The 22,664-nt window shown below is 44.0% G+C and overlaps 1 protein-coding gene across 3 annotated transcripts in view; it reads left to right on the top strand.

Moving 5' to 3' along the window:
- LOC114789682 (low-density lipoprotein receptor-related protein 1B-like) overlaps nt 1–22,664 on the top strand; it is a 186,110-nt gene that overhangs the window by 54,688 nt on the left and 108,758 nt on the right. For all 3 annotated transcript variants that reach the window (XM_028978929.1, XM_028978928.1, XM_028978927.1), the window contains exons 13-23: nt 2,704–2,923; nt 3,102–3,291; nt 6,980–7,102; nt 7,273–7,413; nt 7,609–7,734; nt 10,504–10,620; nt 13,265–13,345; nt 13,701–13,865; nt 14,740–14,922; nt 16,911–17,111; nt 19,375–19,620. In XM_028978929.1, coding sequence (XP_028834762.1) covers nt 2,704–2,923; nt 3,102–3,291; nt 6,980–7,102; nt 7,273–7,413; nt 7,609–7,734; nt 10,504–10,620; nt 13,265–13,345; nt 13,701–13,865; nt 14,740–14,922; nt 16,911–17,111; nt 19,375–19,620 — 1,793 coding nt within the window. The remainder of the gene's footprint in view (nt 1–2,703; nt 2,924–3,101; nt 3,292–6,979; nt 7,103–7,272; nt 7,414–7,608; nt 7,735–10,503; nt 10,621–13,264; nt 13,346–13,700; nt 13,866–14,739; nt 14,923–16,910; nt 17,112–19,374; nt 19,621–22,664) is intronic.

The following is a 22,664-nucleotide window of genomic DNA, read 5'->3' as shown; positions in this document are numbered from 1 at the left end:
TGTGGTACACCATGATACAGATGAATATGCGTGTACTATTTGATGTCTCTGTAACCACCAAGTTGTAACCTGAGTGAATGTGGAATGAGTGAATAGCCAGAGTGTGGTGCATACGTTTTATATCACTTTCTTGTAATGAGCATCAAAATGAATTCATCTCCGGTCAGAAGGACAAAGGGGAGAGAAGCAATGCCAGCCCTCCCTGCAGCATCACACCATTGGCTAAGGACTCAAACTGGGGTGTGGTCTTACTGCAGATTAAGTTGCCATCCCATTGCCAACTGAAAAAGAAGAGAAGGAAAAGCAGCAAGAAAATAGAAGAAGTGGGAAAAGGCAGTGGAGAATAAGTGTAAACCAAGAAGCAGCAAGAAACAAAGGAACAATGGAACAACTCAGCCCGCCTGAACAGAACAGAAGACCAAGGAGCAACTTCTCCAGCCTTCAGCCTCAACGACACCCTGACTTCAGGGGTTGACAGGAGAGACCAGCAGCACAGCTGATCAACAAGAGCCCGCCTTATCACCGATAAAGTAGGACCGATCTATGCCTTACTGTGTAATCATCAGGTAGAGAACACGTGATGGATCGTGAATACTATATTAGAATTGACCGTTAATTGCATAAGTCTGCCTCCGTGGTTCTTGTGAAGCTGAGCTGCATTATCTTAGACTTCTCCTAAAGTTTGTACCTGGTAATCTGATTAAGGTCAAATCCGGCACCTTAACGATTATCAAGATAGCTGTATGAATGTGTGTGAATGAAATGTACCTCCCTTTCCTTTTTTATGTTGTGTGTAATTGTTTTAGAACTTGTATTCAATACAATTCCCAAAGACGCATTTCTCTTGAGTATGTTGAATATCTGCATTAAATTCTAGTGTCCCTACACTGTAAACGTCAGACCTGCTCTAATTTGATTTAACTTATAATAATCGTGGACGACCTCTGGGGATGCCCTTTCAATCCACGTTTCGTTATAAGAACATTATTATTAAAATTACCACGAGACTTACTTGCTGGACGAGTCATCAAACAAGTGGATTTATTAGTAATCTACTCAAAACCACTTGCTTATGAATCAATTCAGGAACCACACTTTGGGCTCAATTTACCCTACATAGGTTTTCGTGAGTGAATGGTGTGTGTATGTGTATGTGTGCACCCTGTGATGGGCTGGTGCCCTGTCTTGGGCCCAGTGTCCTAGGATGGGCTCTGGCAGCTGTAACAGAACTAAGCATTTAAGGATTTTGAGTCGACTGTTGAAATTGAGGTTGTGTTTTAAAGGGCAGATTTCAGATTTCTAAACATTTATATAAGACTGTCACGATGGCTGGACATGTCGAGGAAGAAGGACGCATACGCACGACATCACGAGACAGAGGTAGACAGGACAAGGGAAACATCACCAAACAATGACCCAGACACAAACCGGGCAGCTTTATACAATCATACACAGGTGATAACAATCAGGAAACATAACACAGGACGAACATGAAACTGCGGTCCAAACTCCAGACCCGGAGTAACCCCTGCCAGACCGGATCATGACAAAGACATCTCAGGGACCGATTCTCTAAGGAACCACTCTGCCGTCTCATCACGCATGTTTTGACTCGGATTTGCTTTCTGCCTGTGTTTACATGATAAGACACAGGATTAGCACTTACGACTCTTTGGCCCGGTCGCACATTTTATTATTTTTTTTAACTCTCTGTGCCCTGCTCACGGTGCTCCTCTCCAACAGCAGGAGCTGTCAATCAGAGCAGCCGCTCATGCATAATTCACAGGGTCAGCCCATGCACAGTGGGAGGAAGAGAGACCTGCCTGATTCTACCTGCAGCCCACCGCTCCCCCTGCCTTCATCCTAAATCCCATTATTCCTGTCTGTTCCTAAAGCCGTCACCAGAGACACAAAACTCGATCAGATACCTGCGCCACGAGCGGGTGTATGATGTTACTGGGAGGTACCTCGCACCCTCTGTCACAGCTTGCAACTGCCGGCGAGATCAAGTCGAATGCTGTTATTGTATGTGACAGACTTTTTGTCAGATTTATTTGGTTGTGTCTTTGTTTTGCTGTGGGCATCGGTGGTGATTCTCTATTGACTGTTCTGAGGATGGTAGTATTCCAACCCCCAGTGTCTCGTCTGCTGTTAATGAGCTATCTAATTAATTAACCTCTCAACGTGCTTCTCCATGCACTCTTCCTCACAGGAGGTTGGCTAAAAGAACAGATATGGCATTTAGTTAAGTCACTATAGTAGAAGTTACAAGATAAATCTTATTATAAAGGGCACTGGTGTTAAATGTGGCACTACATGCTTTTTTTCTATTGTAAGGTCAAAGGAGTAACAAGAAAGATGCAATCATCAGGCTCCACCCTTTTTAGTCTGTTTCTTAACACACAAATATCATGTTCAGGGTGCCGGAAATAATTCCACACCATCCAAAATGTGTAGTAAGTTTTTCTTCTTAAAGATACAGATAAATACCAATCAATTCTTTCTTGTTTTATCTACTTATGTAAATCCAGAGGACACCTTACGCTAGCAAACGATCCCCACACTTAGCGCATAGCTCTACATGTCCTTATATTACCAACATGCACTTTGAACTTATTGTAATCAGGACACAGATATTGTAAATGTGTTTTCTCTGTGCTCTCTTATTAAGTCACATCTTTTTTTAATGTGTTGGTGCCCAAGCTGGATGTACTGGACAGACTGGGAGGAGGACGAGGTGAACGACAGCATTGGAAGAATTGAGAAGGCGTGGATGGATGGATCCCATCGGCAGATCTTTGTCACTTCCAACATGCTGTGGCCAAATGGCCTCACCCTGGACCATGAGGCCGGCGTGATGTACTGGTGCGATGCGTACCACGACCATATCGAGAAAATCTTCCTCAATGGCACTCACAGAATGGTCAGTAAATGAGTGAGTGACTGATTTTTTTATTGGCAGAAAACACCACCTTTTCCAAAGATTATTAGGAAAGACAAGGACAGTGGAAGAAGATAATGATTTAGCAAAACTATTGGAAATCCACTGATTTTTTCTTCCATTATGACTATTGATTCTCTTATCTCTTTTCTTGGTTAAGGTGGTCTACGATGGCAAAGAACTGAATCACCCTTTTGGAATAACTCATCATCTCAATCATATTTTTTGGACGGATTATATGAACGCCTCGATATTCCAGCTGGACTTACTTTCAGGGATGGTCACTTTACTGAGAAGCGAAAGACCGCCACTTTTTGGACTGCAAGTGTATGATGTGCAAAGCCAACAAGGTAAATATCTCATAGCATTGTGTGTGCCTGTGTGTTTTTTTTTCTCTCACTTGTGGTACCTTCACCACTAACAACCATCTCACCTTTTAAAGGGCAGAGCATTTCCTAAAACTAATGCCACCCTGACATTACTGTGGTGTTTTAATTAGGGAATCTATTGGTTTGCACTGCAAATTCTTCGTACCAAGCCCCCAATGGTAATTTTAACCTTAAAAGATCATGTGTAAGCATTTTCTCTTCAATTTATGATTTTAACGACTTAATAATGTAAATCTCTCTTGGTGGTATTTACCATATGGCTAATGATTTATCAGCAAGCATTGCTCTTGTTAGCACTAGAGGTTTGAACCTTCACTGGTCTCATGATTCGATTCGATTACGATTAGCAGTGCCTCGATATCGATGCATCGCGATGCATTCCAGACATTTTCTACATGGTCACATGATGTTTCCAAATACCAGAGTTACGGTTTTGTGCGCCTGTGTGGACGCTCTGATTTGCTCCAGAGCAGAAAATCTTGCTACGTCCGCACTCACCTTGTAACAGTTATATATACTGGTAGTTCTCCTTTAAATGCACACGGCACTATGTTGTGGGCGGAGTTAATCATCTGCCCCAGTCCTGATGCAGATCGACATCACCAAGCAGAGGAACCGAGGTCCTTGTATTATTTCATTTTGTATTACATAAAAGCAGTAATATTTGGTACGTGTAATGTCCAAATTGGTCACGTGAAAATATGTGCAGCGTAAAACTTCCCATATCAGGCTGAAATTGAATTCCACGTCATCATGATATTATTGATTATGTTCTGCACTGCATCGATGCAAAATCGTCCATGTCTGCATCTCGATGCATCGATTATAGGATTAATTTTCAACACCCCTAGTTAGCACAGGGTGACTTTAAATGTGAAGGTCCCAACTGTAGGGTAACTTTAGTCCCTGGTTTAGCCTTATGCAGACGTTAAATGCAGAACGCACAAGTACAGATTTGTCAGGTTTGATTTCAGAAAGCGTTTAGCAGCTGAAACGACTTCAGCAGATTGTGTGTTAATATTTGTGAACAGCGCTGACCCTGGTCAGTCAGTTCCGCAGGGACACATCCAGCCATCCTCGTTTGAGTGCACGCCACCAGGCTTGTTAAGTTTGTAAAGCATCGGCACACTTTGATCAGGGTTAATGGCTGTAATGGCTGCCACTGAGTCACTCATGGATATGACTTCAGCCATGACTTCAGTGCATGGAAGCCGTGTATAATAAGATCCACTGTCTCTGACGGTCTTCGGTCCTCGATGCAAATCTTGATTGGTTCATCAAGTCAGTCAGAGGAAAGCAATGATCCTCAGAGTAACTGAGGATTTATACTCCAGTAATTAGTCTTGCAACTGATGTTTTTTTTTTTTTGTCTTAATGCCGTCTTTTAATTTCCCACTCAGTTCTGCCACGCAGTAGGGGGCCAGAGAAGCTGAGGCACGATAGCAGATCTCATCCCAGCCTTTTATGGCAGCACGCAGCATAGCTGTGGGGTGCAATGTCATGAACTCAGTACAGCAGGGTGTACTGCTCAATCCCATTAAACTGTAGCCGTTTTTTTTTTTTTTTGGACAGTTTTGGGATATGTGTGCTCTGCTGGAGGGTTTATAGGTCCTGCAATCTTGAGTTTATGTCCCAGTGCAACAGTGAAGTTGGAGGCTGGGGCACGATCCTGGAAATGCAGTGGTGTGCAGTGATTTGCATTTGTTAGGGTGCCATTTTCTATGCCTATGCCTTTTTTTATGCAAATATACTGACACATTGTACTGTGTCGTCTGGGCTGGGTCCCACTAAGCTAAGATCTGGCATGTTATACTGGTGTGACTGCCAGTCAGGACCTAAACTCCCATACCATATCTTAAAGGATTAATAAAGGATTTTAAATTATATTTCATTATGTTAAGAATAACCCTTTTTATGCTATAGTTGAAACAAAGCTGAAACATGGGAAATAAGATGGGGAAGGTCAAAGAGTGACAAGGGCGCAGACAATTGCTGATTTATATGTTTTCATGCTGTGTGATTAATGTACACTCTGAGCATGATGGGTGTACCTTTATGGTGTCTAATGTCACATTTAGTAGATTTGCTTTAGCAATTAGGTGCCACACAGTGTTGCCACCCAAGGTCAAAGTATCTTACCAGCAGCCTAAAATTATCATAATTTGAGAAAAAAAATATTGTACACATGCAATTTCCATTCTGTCATGGCTCAGAAAATCAATTACACATACATTAGCACTGTGCATATTATAATGTATAATGCAACTTTTACTAACAAAATGTTTGAAAAAACACCTCTAGGCAGAACAGTACATCCACCCAGTCTTCCCAGATGTACTATAACTATCGTATTTGTACAATATTTATCGTATTTGTACAATAATTTTAACATGTCCATCTTGTGGCAGATGTCTGTCTTCAGGTGGATGTGTAAACACACTTTGTCGTCTCAAATGCCATTACAGCCAATCAATACATACGGCCTGTGAGATCATTTAATATAGAACTATTATAATGTCTTGGCAATATGAAGCACTGATAAAACACAAACTACAGATCCGATAATGCAGTGCTTTAGTTGGCTTGCCAAAAGGGATCACTGCACAAGTTTTGGCCTATTGTGCAACTGAATTTGACACCCCTGATGTAATGCGTGGTGACGAGTGGTTTAAGCACGGATTTGCATCTCGGAGTTGCAGCAAAGAGTAAGCATACGCAACATTGCCATCAGACTTGCAGCAATGAGAAAGAATGGGAGAAAGACCCCAGTGATTACTGGGTGATTAAAGTCTGTATCTAGCTCGAGTCTTCCCTGTGTAGGATTTTCCTGGTTTTGAGCATTAATTTCTGTGTGGATCTGTGTGTATGAACTAATATTGAATGAGGTCAATCTGTTACTTGCATGTTCTAGAATATTATTGCTTTTATTATATTACACATATTTTTTGAGGAGATGCACGGGGGACAGCTGTAAATGTGGATTCACAACACAAAGTTGACGGATGGGTTTGCGCATGCGCAGATAACGTCAGAGTTTGACTACATTGACGATAAGTCATTCTGAAAGTCGTTAATGCCCTAATATGAATTATTAATATGTGTGTTACATGCTTGTATTTTACTGTCATTCTACAGGGATGAGGTGTTAGTGGCCTAGCCCACTTACTACCATTGTGTCCCTGAGCAAGACACTTTACCCTGTTACACGATTTTTACAATAGAAGATGAGGTCAATTATTCTTTCCCATGCTAGGAGAAGATTGTCAACAATATCTGAAAGTAGTTGTGATTTCCACATCATTACTGTAATTACTGTAATTGGTGACTCTAAATTGTCCATGTGTGTGAGTGTATGGTGTGTGAGCCCCATAGTACGCTGTGGCATCTGCCCCGGGCCATTCTCTGCTCTGTGCCCAATGTCCAAGGATGGACGCTGGCAGCCATTACCCTAACGAGGAATAGGTGGTTATGGATGATGAGTGAGTGACAGAGTATTGCCACTGCTGCAGTTGAGTAAATAGATTGAAAATTATGTCTGGCAGTACACACAAACTGCCCAGCTATTTTACAGGTAATGCCCGGAGAGTTGCTAATGTGCAATTTCATGTGTAAACAGATGCTTGCCCTGACCCTTCGATTTGATCCACAGGTGATAATGCTTGTCGGATTAATTATGGTGGCTGCAGCACTCTCTGTCTGGCTGTACCAGGGGGTCGGGTGTGTCAGTGCGCAGATAACCAGCAGCTGGAACGAAACAACGTCTCCTGTTCACGTAAGCTTTCGCTTCAATATTTAGCCCAGTGTACACTGTTAACCCCAGGCCCAGCCATATATTGATTTTTATTTTATGCAAAGTCGAATACGTCCTCTGCTATTCAATACCTGCAAATAAAGGCCTCTTTTCACTTTACTGGGAAGTGGTGTGTTCCCCTTTTTCCGCAGCAACCACAGGAGACGAGGAGATGCAGCGCTGCAGGGATGATGAATTCCAGTGCAGAAATCTGCGTTGCATTCAGCAGTCCTGGAAATGCGACGGAGATGATGACTGTCTGGATGGGAGTGACGAGGAGCCTAAGCTTTGTTGTATGTTACACTTCAACTACAACCCAGTCATACTCTGCAATTTCTGACTGAATTGCCTATTTCAGACTCCGTTCAACATAAATTCGACTTCAGTGTGTGAAACATGAGATTTGCAAATCCCAGATTTTTACCAACCAAATTGAACAGCTGGTTTTCACTCATTAATTTGTCCAAAATATTTCTGTGTTTGGTCAGTGAATCACAGCTGCCCTGCGGATCAGTTCAAGTGCTCCAACAACCGCTGTATTCCTAAAAGATGGCTGTGTGACGGGACCAACGACTGTGGTGGTGGCGAGGATGAGTCCAGTTTAGCTTGTTCCGGTGAGTGGTGCTGAGAGCCCACCTATTTGCGTCCAGTCGTAGCCAAATTTAGGCTACACGCCAGACAACATCCCAGCACAAAAAAATTGATTCTGAGCCTTACAAACAAACCCTGCACCCTTACAGTGAGTCTTCTGTGTCTCAGCGTCAATACAGCAAAGATATTGTTGCAGCATAATTCTTACCAATGGTTTTAGCGAGGGTGGGTGAAATATCTTTTCACAAGTTTCTCCCATTCTATGTTCCCCTTTAAAAAAATAGGCACCTGTGTAAAAAAAAAGTGTTGTTGACACATTGCCCTGGAATGATATCTTTATTGCTGTACCATATCATACTATCATGTCTTCTCAGTCTATTGACATCATACTGGAATCAGTAATCCTCACTGTCAACAACATGACAAGGGAATCACATTGAGTTGAAAGATGAGAGAATTTCATCATTATGGCTTCTGAAATTTGTTCTGTTGATGAAACACTCTTTAGCTATGAGGATTGGTTTAGTGCAATGATCCTCTGTGTTAAACAGGTTGAGAATGTAGCCTTGAAGTGGTTAATCTTCTGAGAAAATTACTTTAATGACCTGGAATCAGTAAAGGATAAAATGATGGAATTAAATATTGGTTAAGTAGCAAGCCTATAGTTGTAAGGCCTTTTGCTGATGTGGGTAACATCAAAGCCACAACTCTTACAAGGAATATAACACCATTAAATACCATCACTTAGTTGGTCTAATGCTTTTTAACCAATTTAATTTTTCTGTTTTTATGTATTCCTGTATGTTGTTCATGTTCATTGAAGTTTCTTTTGAAGTATTCCAGCTGCTTATAGTAGTTCCTGAAGGTATGATCTTATGCAACGTCTCCTGTGGCCTAAAGGTTTCCAAGAAACTGCACATTTTAGCCTGTCCTCTGTAGATTTCATGTGATAGGAGGCCTAGCATGCAAGGAAGTGGACCCGTAATCTGAAGAATGTGGGTTTGAATCCTGAACTGCGGTGCTACTGAGCAAAGTACAGTCCCCATATACTGCTCTGTAACTCTGCAGCTCTGAATGCCATCCGGCCTCTACAACTAATACAAAATGCAGCAGCACAACTGGTCTTCAACCTTCCCAAATTCTCCCATACCACCCCACTGCTACGCTCCCCCCACTGGCTTCCAGTAGCTGCCACATCAGATTCAAAATACTGACATACTGACTGTGGCCTACAAAGCCAAACATGGGGTAGCACCATCCTACCTCAGAGCCCTTATTATACCTTGCACTGCACCTCACACTCTCTGACCCTCCAGTACTGCTCGCCTGGTCCCTTCACCGCTGAAAGTACGAGGAAGACATCATCTAGTCTCTTCTCTGTCTTGCCCCCATGGGCGGTGGAATGGATTGAACTTCCCCTCGAGGTCTGAACAGCACAGTAGCTGAGTATTTTCAAACGTCTGCTTCAGACCTTCCTCTTTAGTGAATACCTAGACTACCTTGTTACTTTCTTGTAGTCTGACTTATAGAAGGAAAAATGACAACAGAGTGAATAACATGATTGCATTCATGGTTTGAGTCCTAGTGACCCAGAACTGATGACTTCATTGATGGTAACATGAAAGCATGGATAAGGGCATCTGCCAAATGCCATAAATGAAAATGTAAATATGGATTACAGAATTCGAGGCAGGATGAAATATAATTGGCCCAAATATTAGTTTGAATATAATACATGAAATGTAAGTTGAGATGTGGCAGTGAATTCTGATCTTATTATGAAGAATGTATTGCATTTCTTGCTAGATAGACTGTAACTGCCCATTACATTAAATGTCAATTGCAGCTAATTTACTGTAGAGACTGCAACTATTGGATCTCAGGCATGTCAGCAGGGCCTGTTTGCTACACCATCCTAAAATAGTGACAGTCCATGTGGTACTCCATACTCAGAAATTAAAGCTGACAGTTGTTATCTTCAAGTTCAAGTGAGCTTTATTTTCATTCCAGCTCTATCCAAGTTAGACAGTGCACAATGAAACAAAACAATGTTTCTCTGGAACCAGGTGCTGTGTGTAACATTAAGACAACATTACAGACTGACATAAAGTGAACCTGATTACCTGGCACAGGGATGCTGGCAGCTTTCATTTAAGGAAATACTTGCTTGAACAAGTTACTGGGAAACAGTTTTTTTTATGGATTTCAAATAAGATTGGGTGTGAAAGCAAATCTTGCCAGAATCTGTTTTCTCAACCTTCATAATTCAAAATAGACAAATATTTTAAAATATAAATTTTAGTTCAAAAAATGTATCATGTTTTTAGAAGAATGTCCACAGGCTGATGTGTGAGTGAAATGGAGGCAGAAGTAATAAGTTAAAATATCTTGCTAATCATGGCTGAACGCTTCATAAATGCTTATAAATTTCAAATCATTTTCCAGACTCTTGGCTTCAGAAGGCTGTCAGCACCTCTTTGCCAAAATGTTGACAGGAAAAGTAAAGAAAGAATTTTAACTTCCTGAGCTGAGGAAATGTTTTTTCCAGCAGAATGGAAAAAATGGCATTGAATATCAAAGCTTAGTTCTCCTGTTCAACTTCTGATCTCTGGGGAGGATTTGATTGATAATAACAGGGGATCAAATGAAACCTGCAAGTCAACCAGCCAAGGTGAACTCACATCCAGCTGCAGGTCATCGGCTTAAGTGCAGGCGAGCAAAACAAATAGCAAATCCGCACATCATGTGCAATTTGTATAGTGCATTGTGACAGAAATCTTTCTGTTCTCCAGCTCAGACGTGTCAGGCGAATACGTACTCCTGCTCCAACGGACGCTGCATTCCAGTTAGCTGGGCCTGTGACCATGACGATGACTGTGGGGACAACACGGATGAGCCGCTCACATGTGGTCAGTTGGACTCCTGCGCCCATTTATTTTCACATTTATTATCAGGTTTCAATTGGGGTCCATTTTAGAGATACAACAAATTTTATGGGACTTTGTAGAAACATTCTATTTTTTTTTAACTATATTCAAGAACCAAAATGCTTGGCGTGTGCTTCCACGTTCCCAGGCCTGTGTAATCATATCCTGTTACTGATCAGCATGTGTTAAGCAGACTGCAGTCACCTCCTGTAATGGCAGGGTCACCAGCTGTCCGTTTCTCCATTTCACCTCTGACCCCGTAGCTGCTCTCAGGCATTTGTGGTTGCAATTAGCAAGCACTTCAGTGGTGAATCTCTGGTTCGGTGACCTCCGTTTAGATTGCTTTTATGCAAGGATTGTGAAAAAGGTGATGATGATTCAGTTTTTCCTGCCTTGCCTGCCATGTTTGGCATGAATGCCTAATGATGAGTCTAGAAGGAATGGCTTGTTAGTTTTAAATATATATCGGAGACTATGAAGCCAATTTTGATGGGCTTAAATTGTTTTTGACACCCGTGAGATGTACTTTAACAATGTTTTTGTGAACTGTTTTTTTGTACTAGCACAGATATGCATGTAGAAGCCGATGATGTGACAAATGTTTAATCATCCAGACATGTTTAATCATCTAGAAACCTGGCCGGACAAGAGGAGATCTGGTCACCCTAACTCTACACAAACTACTTATCAACTTAGTCAACATATGCAAATGATTAAACACTAAATATTACAAACTGTGTACTTATCCCAAGAGGCATCATACTTTGAAACGCTAGTTTAATTGAATGAAGTGATTAAAAGTTCAGGTGGCCGGGTGGGGTGGCAGGCATATACGGAATTTGTTACGCATATAATACCTATAATAACGCATATAATAATCCTCAAATGTTGAACTACAATAAAAACAGCGGACAAAAATATTATTTACTATTAATTACTAATAAATTATTATTTCATTTCCAAAGCCACAGGGAGCCACAGTGTAAAGAAGGAAAGAGCCGCGGGTTTGCCAACCCCCAATCTAGTGTATGTCTCTAATTAGTACACTCACTCTAAAATGTAAAAAGTGTTTCATAATTTCACCCCTCCATTTGCCAATTATTTAGCATATGCTTAGTATTTGCTTGAACTTCATTTAATCATGGTAGACAGTAGACTCTGCCATTCTCAAAAACACTCAGGATTACTGAAACGAAGGTTAATTACTTAAAGAGCATAGAAACTAAATTCTCTGTTATAGGAGAGTAACTTCTTAACTGTCCTCAAGTGCCACATTAATATTTGCATAATATAATCTAGACAGAACTCGTTAGGTATAAAGATTTTACTTGAACTGCCTGTCTTGTTTGCTCAGATTACTTTAATGGACTGTTAAACCAGTCGCTTAGAAATAAAAGTTTACAAGGATTCCAATGCTCTTGTTGCAGGTTTGCATCTGTAGTGGATTTAACTGGATCAGTGGATTCATTAGTTTCATTGTATTTTATATACGCAGGCGTTAAATTAAACATTGATCCAGGAGAGTTGCTGGCTGCTTTTAACATTATTTTTGATGCCACCTGTACATTTCAGTAGCAATAGCAGTAGTCACGTTTCATCAGACTCACAATCTCACAAAGACATGAAGAGAGCTAGCAACTGTCGGACACCATCCAAAGACCATGATATCTTATAGCTGTATTATCAGTCATTCTAAACCTCTTAACTAAATTTATCTGCTTTCATTTGATCTGTTTTTAGAAATTGGTTGTTAGATCTTTTCTGATGTGGACGTTCAATGTAAAACAGATGAGTTCTGGCAGGAAGGCAAACTCACAGAGATTCTACTTTCACAAGTTAGAAGAAATGACAGACAAACAGAACAAAACATCTGTGTGTACCATCTCCATAACCGAGGCTGTGGAATAATCTGTGTGTCTGAAGCCTCTGCTGTGAACAGTGCAGTATATTATCGTTTATGTGTACTCTGGTGAGCTTTATGAACTGATTCACATCCCAGGCACAAGCAGTAGCAATGTATGCTGTAATTAAAGTTCATGCTTGACTTGCTTAAATCAAAACCAGGCTCATGCTGAAGAGCTCTTGCTCTCCTTTATTCAGTTATATAGAAGGTCCACTGACACATACATACCCTGGTGCAGACTGCTGTTGCCTTTGCTGCAGTTTGCTTTAATATCGCTATTATAATATGCGTGTGATGCTTCTGTTTTTTTAACTGAGTGACATTTTTACAAAAACAGTGCATTTATCTTCATAATGTGCAATCACAAAAAGACAGACGTCATGTTATGTAATTTACACAACTAAATTTTTGGACTGACGCTCACTCAGCAGAGAATAAATTTAATAAGAGAATAAAATTGCCCTTCTTGCCCATCTTTACTGAGCGTTTTTACATTTTGTTCAGTAATTATTGATATATAGCAGAAGGTTCAGAATAATACGTAGGCATGAATGAATAGAAGAAGCATGACTCTAAGTTACAAAACTTATCTCGTATAAGGAAGCAGCACTTGATGAAGTATTTACTGTAAGTATTTATTTATTAAATATTTTGTTGTTATTTTTGTTCTGCTGATGTTTTGTTACCACAAATGAAATGGATCTTCTCCTCATATCTTTCCAGTTTTTCCAACATGTGAGCCGCTCACTCAGTTCAGCTGCACAAATGGGAAGTGCATCAGTGTGAAATGGCATTGTGATTCAGGTGAGTGTTCATGCACAAAAACACAGAACGCACAAGCAGACACACATATGAAGCAAGGCTATCAATCCCATTTACAACATTTATCAGACGCGCTTATCCAGAGCAACTTACAACCACTAGCTACAGGGACAGTGTCCCTGGAGACACTCAGGGTTAAGTGTCTTGCTTATGGACACAATGGTAGTAAGTAGGATGTGAACCTGGGTCTTCTGGTTCATAGGTGAGTGTGTTACCCACTAGTCTACTACCACCCCATTTCAACATTAAATCTTGTCTCCTGACTTCAGGACTGTAATAAAAATGACTGGCACTTGTGTACTCCCCTGCTATATGTGTTTGTCCCTCTGGGCTGAAGAGGATGACTGCGGGGATAGGAGCGATGAGGTGGGATGTGTGCACGTCTGCTCCGGTGCTCAGTTCCAGTGCGCGAATGGGAAGTGCATACACGAGCACTGGACCTGTGATGGGGACAATGACTGCGGTGACTTCAGTGACGAGAACAGCACCTGCACTGCAGCAGGTGGGTGGAAACAAACACTATACAAAGCTACATACACACACCCACTAATTTGCATATATGCACATTTATAAAATGAGGATATTTTTAACATACGGAACCCTCTACACCCCCTTTAAGCACACTGGATACTTGAGAGAGAGTTGGATTATGTTCCTGCAGAAGACAAAGAAAGCACTAGATCTGTGAACACTGGCAAGGAGCACTAATTCAAGCCTTATGTTGTTCAGCTTAATGGGTTTAATCAGCGCTTTCTTCTTTCAGGACCATCTATATTGCAGCCTTTGGATTTGTGGCAGAGAGATAAAATTCATGTGCTTATTACTGGAATGTGAACAATTTCTATTAGGTGGCCTCTCTGGGTTTCTTTCGCTCTGGGTTCTTTATCATTTCAAGGATCTGCTTAATCTACGAGGTGCTCAGCTCACATTATGACTCATAACTCATGTTAAAAATGAGTTATGTTAAAGGTATGCAGAGAAACTTGAGACACTTTCCCCCTTTTTTTATGGCAACAGTTTAAGAGGTAGAAGGATTTATCTCTGTGAAGGGGCTTCTATAGCCAACTATTAATTTTAAGTATTTTGTGGTAGAAAAGTTTTGTAGGTTTCAGTCAATCATGTTTTTGTTTTTTTTGTGTGTGTGTGTGTGTACAGATGGGTTCTGCAGCAATAAGGTGTAGCACTGAAATAAAGCAAGTCCTAGAACTGATATGTCTGCCATCTTATCAACCCAACAAGATAAATATAATTAATATAATTTTAGCCATTTGTCTCCAGAAGCCATGCAGTGTCTAATAAAGTCTCCAGTTAGTGTGTGTGCACCTTTCCAGGTCTCAGTGGCGTGCTGATGTTGTGCGTATGATCTCAACACACAGCCGCAGCTGCGAGTTCAGAATGCACGGTGGAAGAGCACTACTGCCACACCGACAGCACGTGCATCCCTGAGCGATGGCGGTGTGATGGGGACAAGGACTGCGAAGATGGCAGCGATGAGACAAACTGTGAAGGCACACAGCGGCTGTGCGACCCACATGCCAAATTTACCTGTAGAGTTTCAGGTAGGTCTGTACCTGACAGTGTAGCGCTCCTGACACCGCAGACCACATGTAAACTTAGAAGTTTGAAACTGTTCTACTCAAATACTTCCTGTAAATACTCACTTTTCAGAACCCTGGTCATTTTAGGTGAAGAACACAACAGGAATGAGCCATATTTGGTGCACTAATTCAGTGTTCAGTAGTTCAGTGATGGTTTCATTTATATCTATTGATTGGCTTAGATCCTTAAACAACTGATCTTACAGGTTCCATGGACATGCTTGCTTTAATTAACAGATCTGTGTTGCAAATTATATGGCTTTCAGTAGGTTTTTATCCAATATCTACCATCTTCAGCCTATTGGGTAACACACTCACATATTAACCGGAAGACCACAAAGTCAAACTCCACTTACTACCCTTGTGCCCCTGAACAAGACACTTAACCCTGAGTGTCTTCAGGGGGACTGTCCCTGTAACTACTAATTGTAAATTACTCTGGGTAAGGGCATCGGCTGCTGCTTAGGTCTCTCTACTCGCGCCCCCTTTGAGTGTATTTATGATGTTGAAATGGATGATTTAGGTCCATTTCTCAAGCCTCTCAAATAGATTCCATGTGTCTCCTCTAATTTAAAGCAGTCCAGTGAGACTGAGGGCTGCAGTGTTAGGTCAGGCCAGCCAGCAGCTCTGAGAGTGGAACGCTTGCCACGAGAGCAGGGAATTGTAGTCAGACTCCCACGGTGCTCCTGACGGTGCTCCGTGTGTGTGGGGGTGTGTATAGAATGACGGATATGTAACTTCATTTCCCAGCAGTGAGAACCACAAGTTGGCTGTCATGTCGACTAGCCTGTTAAAAGCAGCTTGAAAAGTAGAAAGAAAATATCTCTCCTTACCTCCTTGATTCTCTCGTTCTCGGGTCAGCACTTTTTTTTGCAGTGAATGAAATGACTTGAGAGAATAATCCAAATTATGTTAAACCTGCAAGCTTTGTCACAGACGATGCACAGTTAAAGTGAGCCATATGTGAGAGACAGCATCTCAGATGGCGCTTATTTAAAGTCAACCCTGACATCACATTTTCCTATATTAGATCGGGACATTTCCTCAGCGTGCAACCCCTCTCCTGCTGTATCTTGACTGAGGAAAATGGCAAGTATCAAAGGCTGTGTTAAAGATGTCTGGCTGTGCGTGTGGACCATGAAGTGGACAACGCTAATTTTGTACCGTCTCACTCTGAAATGGCCTGCCCAGAATCAGTTTGGATGGATAGTTGTGGGTGTGCGTTTTTTTTTTTTTTTTTTTAACATAGTGGAAAAGAATAATAATAATAAATGCCCCTGTTGTGGTCAAATTATTCAGCACAGCCATTTATCATTGTTCGCCTGCCAGGACCAAATCGTTTCTGTATTCAAAGTGCGGAGACCCTAGGCAGATTGCCTCTCAGGCTGACAAAGAACGGCCTTTTGAAACATTTCTTTTCATTAGAGCTCATTGAAAAATAAGTAAACAGACCTACTGCACACATCCCTCACCAATAAAAGGGATTAAAGCTAAGCTTGACTGCTACATCTGAAACAGCATCAATTGAACTGTTTCTTTAGCCTTTTTTCCTCATCTAATCACGGCCTACTCTTTTTTTTCCCTTTTAAAGAACTTTTTTTTCAAAACTGATTTCTCTCTCTGGCAAATGCTATAATTTAAAGAAAATGTTATCTTACTGTGTGTACAGGCAAAAAACATTGTGAAAATATGTAATCTCTAATTAAAAACTCACATTAGTCCTTTTCTGCCGTTGTTTACTCGTCTGACAATACACTGCTGCACTGGTCTCTCAATCCCTGAAGATCTAAACAAATGCAATATTGCATTTCCAATTATTTACAAAAGCAGGCAGATATTCTCAGAAGTGATTAACATTTCTCATCACAGATGGAGGGAGAGAAAAAATATCAAGCCATCTCCTTCAATTTCCGGTCGTTCTCATGCCAGCTATCCCTTCTGCTCGGCAGGAGCGTGCGTCAGCAGAAGCTGGGTGTGCGACGGCGATCACGACTGCGAGGACCGCTCAGACGAGGAGGGCTGCGAAGCCGCTGTCTGCAAGCCCCCCAAATACCCCTGTGCCAACGACAGCTCGGTCTGCCTCCCGCCAGAGCGAATCTGCAATGGCCGCCGGGACTGCGCCGACCACTCGGACGAGGGCCGCTTCTGCGGTGGGTGCAAAACCCCCGTTGGACCTTCATAGGATCTGCGTTGGGTGTCATCCTCTCTCTGCTTCTGCTCTACATTCACAAAGTCAGATAATCTTCTGAGGCTGATGAGATGCTAATTCTTCCGAGTCCAACATCGGGCGCATGGTTTCCGTTGGACGGACCCAAGGAGCAGCAGAAAGGATGTAGACTGCATATTAATAGCGATGGGAATTATTGGGTGAACATAAAGAGAATATAGAGGGATTAAGAGGGTCCCTGTGCTTATCCTTAAGGTCAGAATAGATTCCTTTCCCAGCCAGGTGTTGCGCAGGGATCTGTGGATGTAAAAATGTAACCTTCGCAGCCATGATGGAGAAGTTGTATCTGTGAGAGGAGAATGTCAAGCACTCAACCCAATTCGCTGCAGACCCACGGCTCTAGATCAAATTAAGGAGGAGATTTTGCCAGCCTTGGCTGCAGTGCAGAAACTCTGTGGGCAGTGGGCTTCAGGGAGGAGAAATTTAGCTTTGTGGCTTGCTTGTTCGTGTAAGCTTATAGAGGAGTAGCTTATAGCACTTAGTTTCACCATTGAAACCGAAGCTATATGCCTACTGCCCACATGCATTCTGATTAGTATTCCATTAAAAAACACTTTAAACGGTGACAAAATGAAACCTAGAGTAAAAACGTGCCAGTGATGGACGATGGCTTGGGTCAATGGTATTATTTTTCAGATGCGTGAAGTGCAGCCAAGTGTGGGGCTAGTTCACTAGTGTCAGGTCAAAGACATCTTCAGGGTTTACAGAAATATATAAATAAAACTAGATGGAAACAGACATTTCTGTGATGCTTGCAAACGTGATGGTTTAAATCATCAAAATGAGGAAATAGTGTGTGGTCAGTCATCTGGCTTTACCTTTTTAATCTCTTTTTATAATTAAAGATGTTTCTGGCTGACAGAAATAATTACCAAGATGGGTAGTTTATCTTCTTCAAAATATAGACGTCTGTCAAGAGACTTTTACTTGAATTATCAATCTTATTTTACCCTAACCAACATAATTTTAAGATGTTCTTATGTCTGTACACTCATTTTCACAAGGAATCATTTTAGGAACATTTGAGGCTGTTTGGGATCGCCCACAGGGACAGATAAAAATTAAAGTTCATTTTAGATGGCTTTGAAAGAACCCCTATAGGATCACATTCCCACATGGGATAACGAATGGCTGAATGAACTTGAAGTGAGCTTAAAGCCAATTATGCCTTCCTCTGGTCCATCCGCGGTGCCTCCAGAGACTTATTAATTCAGGGGAATACACCGAAATGTGTCTTCCCACTAACCTCAGAGGTTCTGCGGTGGAGGTGCTCAACGGCGCACAGAAATGTTCGGTGGAGAAAACTCAATTCCGCCTCGTTAAAGAAGCCAGGAACATCTTAATCATGACGTAAAGGATCTGCTCCACAGTCATTTTCATCAATTTGCTTCTCTGTCTCAACCGGTCCATCTCTAACAAGGCGCAGGTGCTGGTCGGATTGAAGACTAATAAGAAAGACGGAGACAGACGGAGACGGGGCGGCAGGAGGATCTGTCTCGGCATCTCCTTTTGGTGTTTGCTGTCTCATGCAGGTGTCAAACATGGTCCCGGCGCACAGAAGGTTACGCCTCTGTCCGATAAATAATGAATGCCACCGCACTGAGAAAACAGATATGGCATTTGTCAAGCAGCTAATATTCACCTTGCACATGTGAATACTGTAAAGGAGGTTTTTTGGTGCCTTATTTATTCTTTTCTAACCTCTGAGGCATTATTTCCTGTAGGTATTAGTAATCTTACATGACCTGTTATTAATTAAATCTTGACATGCATTGTTATTATTGAACAAGAAAGCTTTTAAGCTCCCGATTGAGCACCAAATTGCAGCAGATCTGCATTTTATTTTTTGATTACATTGAGGAGTATATTGTGATTTTTTTTCTGTTGATCTACTGTAATTACATTGACTGGCTCTCATGCAACAGGGCAGAAATTGACAGTCATTTCTGGTTACCTTCACTTCCTCTCTGGTTGGTTGTGTCAGGTGCTTCTGTAACCGCCTCCTGCCGTCTGGCCTTCTGGCCATGAAGGAGCTGTGTGTGTCCCTATTGATCGCTCTGTAGCCCTTTCATTTTCCTTCCATTATCCCTCACTTTCCCAGCCAAGAAAAAAAGTTTCTCTGCCATAAGAATGGCTCCTGTGATATTCCATCCAAACCCCCCATTTCTCCGTTCCTCTGTCTGTAGATGTGTGCTTGGCGGGGAATGGCGGATGCAGTCACCAGTGCTCTGTGGCTCCGGGCAGGGGGGTGGTCTGTTCCTGCCCGGCTGGGCTCCATCTGAGCAGGGACAACCGGACCTGCGAGGCAGTGGATTACTGCGCCAAGCACCTCAAGTGCAGCCAGGTGTGTGAGCAGTACAAGACCACGGTCAAGTGTTCATGCTACCCAGGCTGGAGGCTGGACCCAGATGGCGAGGAGTGCCACAGCACAGGTAAAGTGGGTCAACACTGACATGATTTGCAATGGTGTAAGTGCATCTCAAAAGTCTTTTAATTAAAAAAACAAGTACTCACTATTGGATATTGCATATTGAATCATGATTTTTTTTTATGTCTGTGTGAAACACCCTTATATGCAACACGGCAATAAATATAAAATAAATGTAAATCTGGGTAGTGGTGGCCTAGCGGATAAGGAAGCGGATGCATAGTCGTTCAATTGCGGTTTCAAATCCGGAGGTCCCCATGAGCAAAGTACCGTCCCTACACTCCCCGGGCACTGTTCATGACTGCCGACTGCTCACTAAGGGTGATGGTTTAAATGCAGAGGACACATTTTGTTGTGTCACCATGTGCTATCACTTTCAACTTTTTTAAATGCGTAAAATAAATACAAATACAGTTCTGACAGATGCTCTTTGAACCCTCCTCTTGATTGGCAAGTGACCACACCATTATGAAAAGACATGTCATATACTATTTGAAATAGGTCTTTATTTTAATTATATTGTATTTTTATAATAAATATACCCCTTCACTTGTTTCTATTTATTTTAGTAAATAGACACAGAAATATATGAGATTCTAAACAAAGTTGTCAGGATTGCCTGCAGCTGGGCTCCACACCGGAACCCAATCCTGACGCCCCATAAATGCCGGAAGTTTCCGCCCGTTCGGGGTCGCTGGCATTTTCGTGGACTCTGCACGAACTTGACCTGGTTTTGATTCATATGTGTTTTGAGTTCTGGCAATCGCCACACGCCTACGGGTTAGTTTTAGTTCGTTATTTAAGTTAAATCGTTTTCGGCCACCGCGCCGCTGTTTATTTGTATTTCGTTATTGTTTGTATTAATAAAACCCCGTTCCCAGCATGTCAGACCTCTGCGCTTCCTTCCCCCGTAAGTCCGTAGTCGTGACAGAATGCCAGCGACCCCCCCAAAAGCGCAGAGGTAAAAAGCAGAGGAGAAGAAACGCCGCGAAGGACGCAGCCCGGCGCGGCGAACGCGGACGCCAGGGGAGAGACGCGCCGCCCGTTCTGGTCGAGCGTTTTCTCCCCGAGAAGCCGTGGTACGCGGCGCCGCGTGATGACGTCACCCCCGGGAAACTCCGCGAAACCCGGAAGCGACAACGCGGGCGGGTGAGGAGGCGGAGCGAGGACGTTGGCGTCGGCAGCAGCGAGGAAGTGACGTGGGCAGCGAGCGCAGAAGATGCGACCCCCACGATCTTCGGCATGTCGAGCCAAGAACTCTGCGCTCTGCTGGCAAGGCTCCCCGTGGACTGGGACGACACGGATGACGACGAGAGCACGGGAGACGAGAGTTGGGCTCCGCCCATCGCACCAGTCTGCGATCGTCGCAAGGTCCGTGGGGACCCACGTCACTTCCAGGGGGGTGAGAAGCGGCAACAACAACGACGGCGTTCCTCCAGCGAGGAGGTGGGCAGCCTCCAGCCCGAATGGCCAGAGTACTGCCCATGGGAGCTTATCGCGCCATGGGTCCAGGATGTCCGCAGGGTGGACGACCCTCGGAGTCACCGGTGGGAGGACACGGATGACGAAAGCGATGATGACGTGGATTTTCGGTGGGCGGTCGGTGCCGGGATGGCTCCGCCCAGCGTGCGCGTCCGAGATCATCGCGGCGTCCGTGATGACCCATGTGACTTCCGGGGGTACGAGGTTGACACGGACGACGACCAGGATCGTCACGAGGTCCGTGGAGACCCACGTCCCTCCCAGCAGTGTGAGGAAAGCTGGTGGAAGAGGGCGACGGGATGTCGCCAGCCAGCAACTGCGCTGCCGGGACTGCCTCGCAGGGAATCCTCCATTCCTGCTCCAGTCGCCGACCCGCCTTCCCTCTGCCCGGACGTTCCCCAGCGAAATGGCAGCGCAGCACCAGCATCCACACCTGCTGGAGAAGACGTCCACCCCCCTCCACACCACACACCTACCACCATCTCCAGCAACGTGCCCAGCCCCATGTGGGACAGCCCAATTGTCCCGGGACCCTTCAGTGGGGCAGCAGACACTGATAAGACCACCACCATCCTCTCGTGTCTGCTTGGGTCAGCATGGGGCTGGAGCGCAGCCCTCTGGCAACAGGGAGAGACAGACAGCAGTTTTCGGGACTTCCAGCAGAGACTGAGGGCGGAGTTTGATCGGCCAGAGCCTGAGCCAGGGATCGAACTCTGCCCCTCCACCACGTCCAGCGCCAGTCAGGATCCGGGGCAAGAAGACCAAGCACTGGCGGGCGACGAGAAGGTCGCACCTCCCGAGATCCTGGCTGTGCCCCCTGAGGAGGTCCTGGAGAGCCCAGAGAGGGAGCCAGACGACCCTCTCTTCTGTCTGTCTCTGTCTGTGTGTGTCTGTGTGACATATGTGTCCGTATGTCGCCCCCACTTCCCCTCTTTGTGTCCACCAGATGGCGACCCAGCCGCGGAGCCGAACCCCAGGGAGGAGGTTCCTGACCCGAATGTGCTGGTCCAAGGCGAGGTGGACAAGCCCCAAGGTACCCCTAAGTCCAGCCGGGGGGGGTGCTCCCCCAAAGAATTTTTTGGGGGGGTGCAGTTCGGGTTGGGGACTCCTCCTGAGGGGAGGGGAGGTGGGGAAGCGATGGAGCTGGGTCCTCCGGTAGCCAGTGAGGAGGGCGGGCCAGGCATGGGCCTGCGTCTGCCTCCAGAGGGGTGGAGCGCCATAGAGCCCCCGGGTAGGCATGAGGACCCAGCTGGGACAGGCAGGAAGAGGGCCTGCTTGTCCCAACGGACGCAGAAGGGGCTAGCCGGATGGTCTGGCAATGCCCCCCCCTTGGCACCAGGGCCGTGCAGCGAGAGGGGCTGCATAGTCCCAGAAGGCACCAGCCTGGGGTGCCTGGAACAGTCGCCGGAGGCTCTGGGACAATCTCCCTGCGCGGTGCAGGGGGTGACACAAGAAGTGTCAGAGGGGACGTGTGGAGACAGGGCCCACATGTACCCAGATGGATCGGCCCTGATTATTGTGTGCAGGTACGGGAGTCCGGGGCCGCCATGCGGGACCCACGCCGGG

The sequence above is a fragment of the Denticeps clupeoides genome, chromosome 5, assembly GCF_900700375.1.
Source record: "Denticeps clupeoides chromosome 5, fDenClu1.1, whole genome shotgun sequence".
NCBI classification, from domain to species: domain Eukaryota; kingdom Metazoa; phylum Chordata; class Actinopteri; order Clupeiformes; family Denticipitidae; genus Denticeps; species Denticeps clupeoides.
Note: the sequence above shows the minus strand (reverse complement) of the source record. Positions and strands in the feature narration are given on the sequence as shown.